The 15550-nt window shown below is 39.8% G+C and overlaps 1 protein-coding gene across 11 annotated transcripts in view; it reads right to left on the bottom strand.

Annotated features, from left to right (window-relative positions):
- The window catches only part of GRIA1 (glutamate ionotropic receptor AMPA type subunit 1), a 353267-nt gene that overhangs the window by 146615 nt on the left and 191102 nt on the right, over positions 1–15550 (bottom strand). For 7 of the 11 annotated variants that reach the window (XM_060415939.1, XM_060415938.1, XM_060415943.1 and 4 more), the window contains 2 exons: positions 12407–12591; positions 6674–6727 (listed from right to left, as the gene is read on the bottom strand). In XM_060415939.1, the coding sequence (XP_060271922.1) occupies positions 6674–6727; positions 12407–12591 (239 nt within the window). Of the gene's footprint in view, positions 1–6673; positions 6728–12403; positions 12592–15550 lie in introns of all 11 variants that reach the window. The other 4 variants (XM_042250659.2, XM_042250658.2, XM_042250657.2 and 1 more) reach the window with 1 other exon arrangement.

Raw genomic sequence — 15550 nt, 5'->3', positions numbered from 1 at the left:
TACATAAGAGAATTGACTTGTGTGCTTTAAATGGATGAGCTTTATATCATGTGAATTACATCTTAATAACTCTCTTTAAAAATAAGACAAATGCAAAGTAAAATTAAATTTGACTTTGGGGAAAAAAACCAAAACACTGGGAGACTTCTGCAGGTCTGCTGGCCCTCTTATGGTATTTATGCCAGCTTGGACACTTTGTGCCTGTTCCTGCTTCAGAGAATCGGGGTTTGTGGTGTGAACCTCTCTGGGTGTCCCTCAATGTGGAGAAACTTTTCATCTTTAACCTAGATGTTTTATCATCGGTGCTGTAAGATGGAGAAGTCTTGAGGCTACTGTAAAAATAAAACTGAAAACCAGAAGCAGGAGGCTTAAGTCCAAATCCTGAGAACATCAGAGAACTCCTGAATCCAGGGAACATTAGTCAATAGGAGCTCATCAAACGCCTCCATACCTACACTGAAACCAAGCACCACCCAAGGGCCAACAAGTTCCAGAGCAAGACATACCATGCAAATTCTCCAGCAACACAGGAACACACCCCTGAGCTTCAATATACAGGCAGCTCAAAGTTACTCCAAACCATTGATGTCTCATAACCCATTACTGGTCACTCCATTGCACTCCAGAGAGAAGAAATCCAGCTCCACCCACCAGAACTCCAACACAAGCCTCCCTAACCAAGAAACCTTGACAAGCCACTGATACAACCCCACCCACAGTGAGGAAGTTCCATAATAAAGAGAACTCCACAAATTCCCAGAATATAGAAAGGCCACCCCAAACGCAGCAATATAACTAAGATGAAGAGACAGAGGAATACTCAGCAGGTAAAGGAACAGGATAAATGCCCACCAAACCAAACCAAAGAGGAAGAGATAGGGAATCTACCTGAGAAAGAATTCCGAATGTTGATAGTGAAAATGATCCAAAATCTTGAAATAAAAATGGAATCACAGATAAATAGCCTGGAGACAAGGATTGAGAAGATGCAAGAAAGGTTTAACAAGGACCTAGAAGAAATAAAAAAGTCAATATATAATGAATAACACAATAAATGAGATCAGAAACACTCTGGAGGCAACGAATAGTAGAATAACGGAGGCAGAAGATAGGATTAGTGAAATAGAAGATAGAATAGTAGAAATAAATGAATCAGAGAGGAAAAAATAAAAATGAATTAAAAGAAATGAGGACAATCTCAGAGACCTCCAGGACAGTATGAAATGCTCCAACATTCGAATTATGGGAGTCCCAGAAGAAGAAGACAAAAAGAAAGACCATGAGAAAATCCTTGAGGAGATAATAGTTGAAAACTTCCCTAAAATGGGGAAGGAAATAATCACCCAAGTCCAAGAAACACAGAGAGTTCCAAATAGGATAAACCCAAGGTGAAACACCCCAAGACACATATTAACCAAATTAACAAAGATCAAACACAAAGAACAAATATTAAAAGCAGCAAGGGAAAAACAACAAATAACACACAAGGGGATTCCCATAAGGATAACAGCTGATCTGTCAATAGAAACTCTTCAGGCCAGGAAGGGATGGTAAGACATACTTAAAGTGATGAAAGAAAATAACCTACAGCCCAGATTACTGTACCCAGCAAGGATCTCATTCAAATACGAAGGAGAAATCAAAAGCTTTACAGACAAGCAAAAGCTGAGAGAATTCAGCACCACCAAACCAGCTCTCCAACAAATGCTAAAGGATATTCTCTAGACAGGAAACACAAAAGGGTGTATAAACCCGAACCCAAAACAATAAAGTAAATGGCAACGGGATCATACTTATCAATAATTACCTTAAACGTAAATGGGTTGAACGCCCCAACCAAAAGGCAAAGACTGGCTGAATGGATACAAAAACAAGACCCCTATATATGCTTCCTACAAGAGACCCACCTCAAAACAAGGGACACATACAGACTGAAAGTGAAGGGCTGGAAAAAGATATTCCATGCAAATAGAGAACAAAAGAAAGCAGGAGTAACAATACTCATATCAGATAAAATAGACTTTAAAACAAAGGCTGTGAAGAGAGACAAAGAAGGCCACTACATAATGATCAAAGGATCAATCCAAGAACAAGATATAGCAATTATAAATATATAAGCACCCAATATAGGAGCACCACAATATGTAAGACAAATGCTAACAAGTATGAAAGGGGAAATTAACAATAACACAATAATACTGGGAGACTTTAATACCCCACTCACACCTATGGATAGATCAACTAAACAGAAAATTAACAAAGAAATGCAAACTTTAAATGATACAATAGACCAGTTAGACTTAATTGATATCTATAAGACATTTCACCCCAAAACAATGAATTTCACCTTTTTCTCAAGTGCTCATGGAAACTTCTCCAGGATAGATCACATCCTGGGCCATAAATCTAACCTTGATAAATTAAAAAAAAAATCGAAATCATTCCAAGCATCTTTTCTGACCATAATGCATTAAGATTAGATCTCAATTACAGGAGAAAAACTATTAAAAATTCCAACATATGGAGGCTGAACAACACGCTTCTGAATAACCAACAAATCACAGAAGAAATCAAAAAGAAATAAAAATATGCATAGAAACAAATGAAAATGAAAACACAACAACCCAAAACCTGTGGGACACTATAAAAGCAGTGCTAAGAGGAAAGTTCATAGCAATACAGGCATACCTCAAGAAACAAGAAAAAAGTCAAATAAATAACCTAACTCTACACCTAAATCAACTAGAAAAGGAAGAAATGGAGAACCCCAGAGTTAGTAGAAGGAAAGAAATCTTAAAAATCAGGGCAGAAATAATTGCAAAAGAAACAGAAGAGACCATAGCAAAAATCAACAAAGCCAAAAGCTGGTTCTTTGAAAGGATAAATAAAATTGACAAACCATTAGCCAGACTCATCAAGAAACAAAGAGAGAAAAATCAAATCAATAAAATTAGAAATGAAAATGGAGAGATCACAATAGACAACACAGAAATACAAAGGATCATAAGAGACTACTATCAACAATTATATGCCAATAAAGTGGACAACGTGGAAGAAATGGACAAATTCTTAGAAAAGTACAACTTTCCAAAACTGAACCAGGAAGAAATAGAAAATCTTATCAGACCCATCACAAGCACGGAAATTGAAACTGTAATCAGAAATCTTCCAGCAAACAAAAGCCCAGGTCCAGACAGCTTCACAGCTGAATTCTACCAAAAACTTTGAGAAGAGCTAACACCTATCCTCCTCAAACTCTTCCAGAAAATTGCAGAGGAAGGTAAACTTCCAAACTCATTCTATGAGGCCACCATCACCCTAATACCAAAACCTGACAAAGATGCTACAAAAAAGAAAACTACAGGCCAATATCACTGATGAACATAGATGCAAAAATCCTCAATAAAATTCTAGCAATCAGAATCCAACAACACATTAAAAAGATCATACACCATGACCAAGTGGGCTTTATCCCAGGGATGCAAGGATTCTTCAGTATCTGCAAATCAATCAATGTAATTCACCACATTAACAAATTGAAAAATAAAAGCTATATGATTATCTCAATAGATGCAGAGAAGGCCTTTGACAAAATTCAACATCCATTTATGATAAAAACTCTCCAGAAGTCAGGGATAGAAGGAACATACCTCAACATAATAAAAGCTATATATGACAAACCCACAGCAAACATTATCCTCAGTGGTGAAAAATTGAAAGCATTTCCCCTAAAGTCAGGAACAAGACAAGGGTGCCCATTCAACATAGTTCTGGAAGTTTTGGCCACAGCAATCAGAGCAGAAAAAGAAATAAAAGGAATGCAAATTGGAAAACAAGAAGTAAAACTCTCTCTGTTTGCAGATGACATGATCCTCTACATAGAAAACCCTAAAGACTCCACCATAAAATTACTAGAGCTAATCAATGAATATAGTAAAGTTTCAGGATATAAAATCAACACACAGAAATCCCTTGCATTCCTATACACTAATAATGAGAAAGTAGAAAAAAGAAATTAAGGAAACAATTCCGTTCACCATTGCAACGAAAAGAATAAAATACTTAGGAATATATCTACCTAAAGAAACTAAAGACCTATATATAGAAAACTATAAAACGCTGATGAAAGAAATCAAAGAGGACACTAATAGATGGAGAAATATACCATGTTCATGGATTGGAAGAATCAATATAGTGAACATGAGTATACTACCCAAAGCAATCTACAGATTCAATGCAATCCCTATCAAGCTACCAGCCATATTTTTCACAGAACTAGAGCAGATAATTTCAAGATTTGTATGGAAATACAAAAAACCTCGAATAGCCAAAGCAATCTTGAGAAAGAAGAATGGAACTGGAGGAATCAACTTGCCTGACTTCAGGCTCTACTACAAAGCCACAGTCATCAAGACAGTATGGTACTGGCACAAAGACAGACACATAGATCAATGGAACAAAATAGAAAGCCCAGAGATAAATCCACACACATACGGACACCTTATCTTTGACAAAGGAGGCAAGAATATACAATGGAGTAAAGACAATCTCTTTAACAAGTGGTGCTGGGAAAACTGGTCAACCGCTTGTAAAAGAATGAAACTAGATCACTTTCTAACACCCCACACAAAAATAAACTCAAAATGGATTAAAGATCTAAATGTAAGACCAGAAACTATAAAACTCCTAGAGGAGAATACAGGCAAAACACTCTCCAACATAAATCACAGAAGGATCCTCTATGATCCATCTCCCAGAATTCTGGAAATAAAAGCAAAAATAAACAAATGGGATCTAATTAAAATTAAAAGCTTCTGCACAACAAAGGAAACTATAAGCAAGGTGAAAAGATAGCCTTCTGAATGGGAGAAAATAATAGCAAATGAAGCAACTGACAAACAACTAATCTCAAAAATATACAAGCAACTTCTGCAGCTCAACTCCAGAAAAATAAACGACCCAATCAAAAAATGGGCAAAAGAACTAAACAGACATTTCTCCAAAGAAGACATACGGATGGCTAACAAACACATGAAAAGATGCTCAACATCACTCATTATCAGAGAAATGCAAATCAAAACCACAATGAGGTACCACTTCACACCAGTCAGAATGGCTGTGATCCAAAAATCTGCAAGCAATAAATGCTGGAGAGGGTGTGGAGAAAAGGGAACCCTCCTACACTGTTGGTGGGACTGCAAGCTAGTACAGCCACTATGGAGAACAGTGTGGAGATTCCTTAAAAAATTGCAAATAGAACTGCCATATGACCCAGCAATCCCACTGCTGGGCATACACACCAAGGAAACCAGAATAGAAAGAGACACATGTACCCCAACGTTCATCGCAGCACTGTTTATAATAGCTAGGACATGGAAATAACCTAGATGTCCATCAGCAGATGAATGGATAAGAAAGCTGTGGTACAGATACACAATGGAGTATTACTCAGACATTAAAGAGAATACATTTGAATCAGTTCTAATGAGATGGATGAAACTGGAGCCGATTATACTGAGTGAAGTAAGCCAGAAAGAAAAACACCAATAGAGTATACTAACACATATATATGGAATTTAGAAAGATGGTAATGATGACCCTGTATGCGAGACAGCAAAAGAGACACAGATGTGTAGAACGGACTTTTGGACTCAGAGGGAGAGGGAGAGGGTGGGATGATTTGGGAGAATGGCATTGAAACATGTATACTATCATGTAAGAAACAAATCACCAGTCTATGTTCGATACAGGATGCTTGGGGCTGGCGCATGGGGATGATCCAGAGAGATAATATGGGGTGGGAGGTGGGAGTGGGGTTCATGTTTGGGAACTCATGTACACCCATGGTGGATTCATGTCAATGTATGGCAAAACCAATAACAGCAGTATAAAATAAAGTAAAAAAAAAAAAAAAGACAAGTTATTAAAAAAAAGAGAAAAAAAAAAACCCCAAAACACTGAAAGTTTCAAACCTCATAATTTAAAAAGGTAGATGAGAAAACATGACCTAGGACTTGCCAAAATAGACTTGCCAAAATGATGGCCACAAAGAAAATTCATAATGGTACATGTCACTAGGAATAATTTAATGTGTACCAAAAATTATTTTATGAGTCAAGTCTTCATACCCTGAAAAATAATTGCACCCAATAAAAATAACTGTAGTACATAAAATGAAAGTAAAAATTTTCTTTAAAAGACAGCTTATCTATGCCACATAAAAAAGAGAATAAAAACTAAATTGTCATAATATTATTCATGCCATAAAACTGTTCCTGTTTAAAAGACTTGTTAGTGCTAGTATTGCTATGATTTAAACGTTTGTATTTATAAACAATAAACTGTCATTGATGTCAAACAGAGAATCAAAACCAGTGAGGTTAAAGCATCTTGTATCCATTCAAAGATGTGGTGATTTTGTTGTTATTGCCAAGTGGCAGAGTCGATTAAAGCTGGAATTGTGATGACTAATAAAGGCCTGCCCACCAGCGTGATCTCTTATAAGGAAGCTTAGAGAGTCACCTTAAGTGTGCTGTGGGTTTTGCAGGGGTACAACTGAAGCTCGAAATTGCCGGTCCCACTCATGCAGTTCCCACCAGCCAGGAACCACAGTAGTAAGCCAGGCCCCAAACATGGCCCCACCAGTTGAGGGCTTGCAGTGTTCTCTACTCACCAGATTTGCAAGAATATAGTGGTAGCCAATGCCATTCTTCTCCAGCTTTACAATCTATAAAATACAACCCAGGGGATACATGCATTAATCATATTGACAATTAAAGCTACACCTGCAATAATAATAGCAATGAACATTGAGTACTGATTGCCCTGTCCTATCCTAAGTATTCAAGCTACAATATCAACCACCCAATGATGGTGGCATTGCTGATACCCTTGATTTTACAGATAGGGATGGAGGCTTAGAGAAGTTAAATAAGCTTCCTGAGGTTACCTGGATATTAAGTGCAGATACAAGATTTGAAATCATTTTTGCCTGATTCCAGGGATGGAGTAGTGTTATTATAACCCCAAGGTCCTGGCTAAACTGCTCACTTCTTTCCTTCTTCCATAAAGCCTTCTCCATTCATGGAGATTCTTTCTATACACAGTGAGAATCTTCTGTTGTATTGGATATAACAATATCTGCTGCTTGGGTGGACAGAGAAGTGGACATATGGTCAAATGGGTAGTTGGATGATTGCACCCCAGTTCTTAAACTTCACATCCTTACATGGATCACATTCAGATACAGTTCCTTCTTTGTGCCTTCTTCCCTAAACCAGTTGGGTATTCAGACATTTCTGAGCAACTTCCAGTTTGAGTGCAAGCTGGGAGGGAATGTCAGGGTCATCTGATCCCCCGCTCACTGTACAGATGGGAAGTCACTCTCCAGAGTGGAGGCATGATATATCAGATCCCTCAGCAGTATGGTAGCAGTGTCAGGACATTGCATTGTGTGGCGTGCATGCTCAGTCGTGTCCAACTCTTTGTGACCCCATGGACTATAGCCCACCAGGCTCCTCTGTCCATGGATTTCCTAGGCAAGAGTGCTGGAGTGGGTCGCCATCCCCACTTTCGCAGGGGATCTTTCTGATCCAAGGATTGAACCTGCGTCTCCTGCCTTGGCCCGCGGATTCATTACCACTGCGCCACCTGGAAATCTCTAGTGTTAGAACAGGGACCTGGCTATTGTGAGCCTTTCCATATGATGCCTGAATTAAGAGCCAGGGTCTCCAAACACCCCTCCATCTTACATGCACGGCTGTCTCTAATCATTCAAGGCAGGAAAATATCTGTAGAAAGAACTACCCAGAGATTTGCTTGGGCATCCAGACGCACTACCCAGCTGGGAACAGCTAAGACTGTGGACCTTGGTTTAGCCCCAGCTCAGCCAGCAAGGTAACTTGATCTGTTTATTTTTTAATCATCAAAATGAGGTTGGTACAGCCTGCTCAGTGCCCCTCCCCCTGCACTGTGACAAGGAGGCATAAAACATAGGAGAAGCATTTGGACTTCTTCTCTAACTGAATAAATTTTCAAGGTTATTAACAGCCGCATTCAGATATCTACTTAATTGGATGTATGTGCATAGCAGCTCACTTTTTTTTTATGGCAAGAATAATTAAATGCGAGTGCATACAATGAATGCCCTGAAATAGTGGCTAGCATGTGAAATTCCAGACCATGGAGCTCAAAGACTATTGGGATGATAGTTTTATTAATAATTCTTCATTACTTTTTCATTTTCTTGTCAAATGGCTTGCTGTGCTTTCAACAATGAGATACCATTATCAGAAACCTATTCAGCTTCAAATTAACACAAAACAGCAAACAAAAGACAGATTGAAACCCACTGCCTCAGGGCAATGGATAAGAATAGTCTCTAGAGGATGAAATTACAGATTGAAACATAAGAAACAATAATGAATGATTTTTGACCAATAAAGATTAGTAATTTCATATAGTTGAACTTAAACACCAACCTTCCCACCCATCTACTCACCTACCTACCTGATGACCTCCTTTCCCTTTTACAAATATTAAGTGCTTACTATCTACCAAGCACTGTGCTGAGAATATAGTGGAAAATGAAAAAGCTTGGTGCTTGCTCTGCTGGAGGTCACAGTTTACTGGGAGAAGAGCAATACTAAACAGATAAAGAGATAAAAGGTTACTCACTGAGAAAGTTAATACAAAAGTAATGTACACTTGCAGTCCACTGCCTCACTGACCCCATCTCTTCAAAGCTCATTTTCACTGGATTGCCTTAATTCACAGTCTTTGTGTCTGGCATGCCCTTTCCCATTCTCTTTGATTATTCGTAACCTTTATGGCTAAGCTCTAATCCCAACTGCTCTGTAAAGCCTCTATGATTAATTAATTCACTCAACAAATATGTATTGAACGTGGACCATATGTCAAGCCCTATGCTATGTACTAGGGACAAGCTATGAACAAGTGAGGCAAGGTCCCCAGGCCCTCATTGAGCTGAACTGACAATTTAGCAGGGAGCCAGATAGTAAATATATAAACAGATAAATGAACAAGATTTCAGCAGGTGAAAAGCACTTTGAAGACAATAAGAGTGAATGGATGGGCTGGTCCTGGTCTCCCTCATCCATCTTTGACTCCTTCTGAACTTAATGACTGTCTTACATAATTAAGTGCCATATACTGATAAAGTATTATAATCTAATGAATTTCCTGCCAGTGCAAGAGATGCAAGAGATGCAGGTTTGATCCCTGGGTTGGAAAGATTCCTTGGAGTAGGAAATGGCAATCTGCTTTGGTGTTCTTGCCTGGGAAATTCCATGGGTAGAAGGTCCTGGTGGGCTACAGTACCTGGGGCCCCAGAGAGTCAGACACGACTGACCAACTCTGAACACACACACACACACACACACACACACACACACTATATTTTGATAACCCTGTTCCTTGCTCATAGACCATCACTTGCTCTCCACTGTTTATAAAATAACCCCCAGACTCTTTAGAATGGTTTCCAAAGATCATTGTCTTCCAGCAAGCAATTGACATCCTCCACTTGGCCTCTTAAGCCCTCTGTGAACCTTGGCTCCCACAAGCCCTCTGGACCTCCCTACCTGCTCTTACCTCCAGCTTAAAGGCTCTTTTCCAGTCAAAGGCTACCTGTAGGTATCTAGACCCATCTCACATTTAGGATCTTAGAGCATTCATTGATTCCTTATTCTTCCTGTTCATTCAAAAATATTTATTGAATACCTGCTAGGTGCCAAGCACTGTTCAAGGCACTGTGGATACAGCAGGGAAGAAAACAGAACAAGAATCCTAATACAGCTGATATTCCAGGTGGAGCACTAGAGACTGAGACAGGCAGCTAATTCCCTATGTGGAGTTTGGAATCGTTGTCTTCCTCCTTAGATTAGGCAGAACATTTGTGTTAGATTGAAAAGATCCCAGTTCTTGAGTGTGAGATAGTCTAGGATGATGCCAAGATGTCAGACTGCAAATCAGAAGATGGAAATCCTTTGTCACTAACTAGTGACATTGTCTTTTTCACTAACTAGTCTGAACCCAAGACAAATGATTCAACAAATATGACCATTAGTCATCTCATCTGTAAAGTGTAAATGCAAGTGATAAACCATATAACTTAAAAGATCCTTTCAGCATTTTGGTTTTACTTTTCAGAATAAAAGAGTCCAGCAATTAAAAAAGATAATACACTACAATCTAAAATATTCTGAAAAACAAGTTACTTTCTTCCAAAACACACATTTGTCCTTTGACAGAGGGGATGGCTATAGTCAGCAGATGCTGACAGTTGAGTTTTTAAGAGGTCTGGCATGGTAGCTAGACCAAGATGGATTTGATTTCCTACTTTCATACCATGCTACTTGTGAAATCCCAGGCAAGTGTAATCCCTTGTTTCTCCATTTATAAAATAAGGGCACTAATGGAAGCAGTTTTATAGAGAGGATATGAGGATGAAGTGGAATTATACATGGAAAAGGCTTGGCATGGTGTTTGGTATAAAGTAAGTACTCAGAAAATAGTACCAACAGTTTTTTCTTTACTGTAGGAGTCTTCAGTCTGTTAAGAATACCTGCTTATCATCCAACAGTTTCCCTACCTTTCATCTAATTTTGTTATCAGGTTTATAGAACTGGGGTCTTCATTCCTATTTTACAGATGAGTACACTTGCACCAAAAAAGAAATGACTCAAGAAGCCAGTATCGTACCCACAACAACTTGAATGAATCTCCAGGGAATTATGCCAAGTGAAAAAAGCTAAACCCAAAATGTTACATAGTATGTAATTCCATTTATATCACACTCATTTAAAATAAGAAAATCACAGAAATGGACCACAGATTAGTGAGTGCCTAGGGAAAGGGAAAAGGAGAGGGAGAGAGGGAAGCAGGATGACCACAGAGGATCTTTGTGGTGATGGAAATGTCGTGTGCTTGAAATGTATCAATGTCAGTTTCCTGGTTGCGGCATTGCACTATAGTTGCTACCGTTTTGTAAGATGTTATCATTGGGATAACCAGACATGTGGCACATGGGATCTCTCTGTATTATATCTTGCACATGCATATGAGCTTATATCTCAAAATTTAAAAAGTTGAACTAAACACACACACACACACACACACACACACACAGCAAAACCAGTATCAGTTGGCATTATGAATAGCAAAAACAGGTAAGTCTTTACATTCATCACTTTCAGTGGGGCAGGCTCTATTTTAAGTGCTGTGCTTGTATACGTAGATTCTTTTGACCCTCACAAGAGCTCTCTAAAGGTAGCCATTTTTATTATTATTATGCCCATATTACAGGTCAGGAACCTGAGATGCAGAAATTAAAAAACACAGAACTAATGAACATTAGAGCTGGGGATGTGAATCTGGCTCCAGGGTCTCTGCGTTTAACTATTATTAATACTCTATTCTGCTTTACCTAATTAGAATTCCAGTCCTCTGACTCTGGCTCAAAAAACTCCCATCTCATTGGGAAAAATTTCTGCTGCTTTTTCTGAGAGGGAGGCACAGATTCACACTTTGTAAAGTAGAACACAGAGTTAACGCCTCAAAGAACCCCCAGCTTTCAAAATCTCTCCTGTTCAATTGTCGAAGCCTCTGAACAAGCGCTGAGCTGGCTCTGAGATTCCCTGTGGGAGCCCCACGGGTCTTGAGGACTATTAACAAGCGCTGTCTTGGTGTCAAGTATCTAAAACTGCCATCTTTAATTGTAGAGTACCGTTCAAAAACAATTGCAGCATCTCCTTCCTTGCTCGCTTATCTGAATACACAGATGTAATTTAAAAAGACAAGTGATCTATCCAATGCCACATGCTTTACCTCTGAGAACAGGAGGAACCATGACTTAGAGACATCTGGCTAAAGACTGTTGAGGTTATGGTGTAATTTCTTAGAATGGACAATCAATCAATTCATCTTTCAGACACTGGTGTGTGTTTCAGGAAAGAGTAAAGGGAGGTGCTCGGTGCCTCCCTGGACTCAAATGGGTCAGTGGGCCAAATGGATGAGAAACCAAATGCTGGATCAGTGGGTGACAGAATGCAGAGCCAAACCCAGGAATCGGGCGCTAAGGATGTGATAACACTTCACGAACTCTGAAGTGCAATGCATTTTTCTTTTTAACAAGAAAAGGAAGCACTTGAGGTAACTTTTTGGTTAACTGATCTGAGAACCATGGGAAGCCCTAGGTGATGGCTCCTACTCTGTACTATTTCATAACGTTTCAGAGTTAAATTGTATCAGTTACAGGACGTGAGAAACAGCCTGTGGCTTCACCTAGTCAAGAACTCTCTTTGTAACTCAGAGGGCCAGAGGTCATCCGGTCCTCTGGAACCATCCCCCGCACCCACCCTGAGGGCACCTTTGCCGCACTCACTACCTGGCCCAGGATAGCATTGAGGCGTTCCGATTCACAGTCCACCACCACCAGCCGCTCCTTTTTCTTCTCCAGGTCCTGGAAGAGCATCCGGTAACCCTCCTCTGTGGTTGTCAAAATGTTGACAGCTGTCACCTGCCAGTTCTTCTCAGCAGCTGTGTCCAGGACTTTCTGCAGGACAGACAGACCTGGAGGTGGGGTGAGTAGGACAGAGAGGTGGCAGTCAGAATCCATGAGAATTACCCCCACCTTCCCTACTCCTCCACTAAACTCAGCTCCAGCTTGCTCTAATGCCAGTTTGAGCTGGGGTAGGCAGGCTCTGTGTTTGTTTTGTGTTTCTGTTTGCAGAACATAGGAGGCAGGAGAGTTAGTGATTAAAAGTGTAATCTGAAGCTCCAAATCTAATGCTACAATATACTTGGTTAAATGATCTTGTGTGGATTAATTCACTTTGCGAAACTTTAGTGTCTTCAGTGGTAAAATGGTGATGTTAATAACACCCACTTCACAGTGTCGTCATGAGGATTGAATGAGAGTGTCTCAAACATGGCAGGGGTTTTATAAATATTGATTACTATTCAGCCTTTAGTAACTGCTTATTAAATGTGTTGATCTGATATCTAAATAGCACCTGATAACTGTCAACCACATTTACTAATGTATAGTATATCTCAAGTCCTAGCACTTTGCCTCTCACACAGTAGGTATTTGATCACCGTGTACTGAATTAAGCTATTCTCTTCTGATTTACAGCTAAATGATAGAGGAATCCATGACTTAATACTGTTTTGTTTCATATTTGGGACATAGATAGGGTATTAGTTTTCTACTGCGGCTGTGACAAATTATTGCAAATTTAGTGGCTTCAAATAAAACGTTTATCATCTTAAACTGCCAGAGGTCAGATGTTTGAAATGAATCTCACTGGGCTAAGTTTAAGTAATTGTCAGGGTTGTGTTATTCTCTGGAGGTTCTAGGAGGGGAAATTTTTATTGCTTTTTTTCTGCTTCTAGAGGATACCTGCTTTCCTTGGTTTATAGCCTCTTCCATCTTCAGTAGGGACTGGTTGAGTCTCTCATGTCATACTCTGATACTGACCCTTCTGCCTCCAACTTACATGCTTAAGGACCCTTGTGATTACACTGAGCTCACCCAAATAATCCAGGATAATCTGTCTGTTTTAAGGTCAATTGATTAACAATGTGAATTCCATCTGTAACCTTTATGCCTTTTGCATTTAATGTAACATATTCAGGGGTTCCAGGAATTAGAGCATGGGTGTCTTTGTGGGGGGAGAAAGGGGAGGTCATAATTCTGCCTGCAACAGATCATCATCTTACCTGTGCGTGGTTAATCTATCTTGTGCACGTATATCATTTTTGTCTCCATATAACATTGCTCATCTCCCTGATAGTGACCAGTATGGTGCCCAGCATAAAGAATCATCTGCAGATTGATTCTGTTGTTTCTTTTTTGCTTGCTTTATTAATTTTATTTAAGTACGAGTTTGGTGTTCTTAAGCCTCACATTTACTGAAAGTTTACTATGTGTCTGCCATTGCTCCATTAGCTTTGCTGTCTTCAATTCACTTAATTCTGTAAGGTAGGTACCATTGTTATCCATGTTTCACAAATGTGGAAATGGAGGTTCAGAGAGACTTGATCATTGGCCAAAGGTCACACAGCTAGCAAAGGGCAGAAGAACTCTGAGCTCAGAGTTGTGAGGTAGGTGGAGCCCCTTTAAGAGTATGGGCGCTTTTTGCTGATAAACCCCAGAGATGATCCTCTAATGAAAGTGACATTTTTCTGGCTTTGCCACTTCTAGGCCTCAAACCTCATTATGCTGCAAAAGTGAAGTCGCTCAGTCGTGTCCCACTCTTTGCAACCCCATGGACTGTAGCCTACCAGGCTCCTCCCTCCATGGAATTTTCCAGGCAAGAGTACTGAAGTAGGTTGCCATTTCCTTCTCCAGGGGATCTTCCCAACCCAGGGATTGAACCTGGGTCTCCTGCATTGCAGACAGATGCTTTACCATCTGAGCCACCAGGGAAGCCCTATTTATGCTGCAAAGTTGTCCTGAAATAGCCATTCTGCAGTTCATCCTTATAATGCTTGCTTGTCTAAGAAGGGAAATCATCAAAATAAGGAAAGAAGGGAAAATCAAAGCAAATAGAGTGCTTCTGGCCTCACCTGCCAGTTTCTGCTGCTGCTGCTGCTGCTAAGTCGCGTCTGACTCTGTGCGACCCTATAGACGGCAGCCCATCAGGCTCCCCCATCCCTGAGATTCTCCAGGCAAGAACACTGGAGTGGGTTGCCATTTCCTTCTCCAATGCATGAAAGTGAAAAGTGAAAGTGAAGTCACTCAGTCGTGTCCGGCTCTTAGCGACCCCATGGACTGCAGCCTTCCAGGCTCCTCTGCCATGGGATTTTCCAGGCAAGAGCACTGGAGTGGGGTGCCATCGCCTTCTCCAGCTAATTCTCCTTAAATAACGCCTGCCTAACTCTTCCTGAAAAAAACATTTCTCCAGCCACTCTTCTACTGAAAAATCTTCTAAGCCTCTCGAAAGGCAAGCTCCTATAAAGCCTCTCTTTTTAAACAAGGTAGAATTCCTGTGCCTCACTTTCCAGACCTTGTACGATCCACTTATTTATTCACACCAATAATGGTTAAGTGCTTTTTGGACCATTGAGTATAACAGGGGATGGTAGGATATATCATATAATACAACCATCACAGGAGTTAGAGAAAAGAAGAGCATTTCCATTTAGAAGGTCAGGAAATAGAGAAAGTGGTGTTCTCTGTTGCAAAGGAAAGGAATAATTTGCATATGTAGATTTGAAAAGGGAAGTGCTCCCCAGAAACTAGAATCCTCTGATTCAAGATGTAGAGAAGAAAAACAAACACTGGACATACTTAGAAAATGGAATGGAAAATTTGAAATTTAGGTGGAGGCAGAATTATTAAGGCCTGGGAGGGTTGATGGTGATGCTGGTGATGATGCTGATAGAGGTTAACATGTGTAAAAGACTCTGTGCATTGATTGTGTGTACAAGCCCCACCTAGTTATTGTCATTCAGTCCTCACAATTTTATGAGATAGAGACTGGATTTATCTTCATTACAGAGATGAAAAAGTAAAGGAATGGAG

The sequence above is a fragment of the Ovis aries genome, chromosome 5 (assembly GCF_016772045.2).
Source record: "Ovis aries strain OAR_USU_Benz2616 breed Rambouillet chromosome 5, ARS-UI_Ramb_v3.0, whole genome shotgun sequence".
NCBI lineage: Eukaryota > Metazoa > Chordata > Mammalia > Artiodactyla > Bovidae > Ovis > Ovis aries.
The sequence above is the reverse complement of the archived record's forward strand: the minus strand, read 5'-3'. Positions and strand labels throughout refer to the sequence as shown.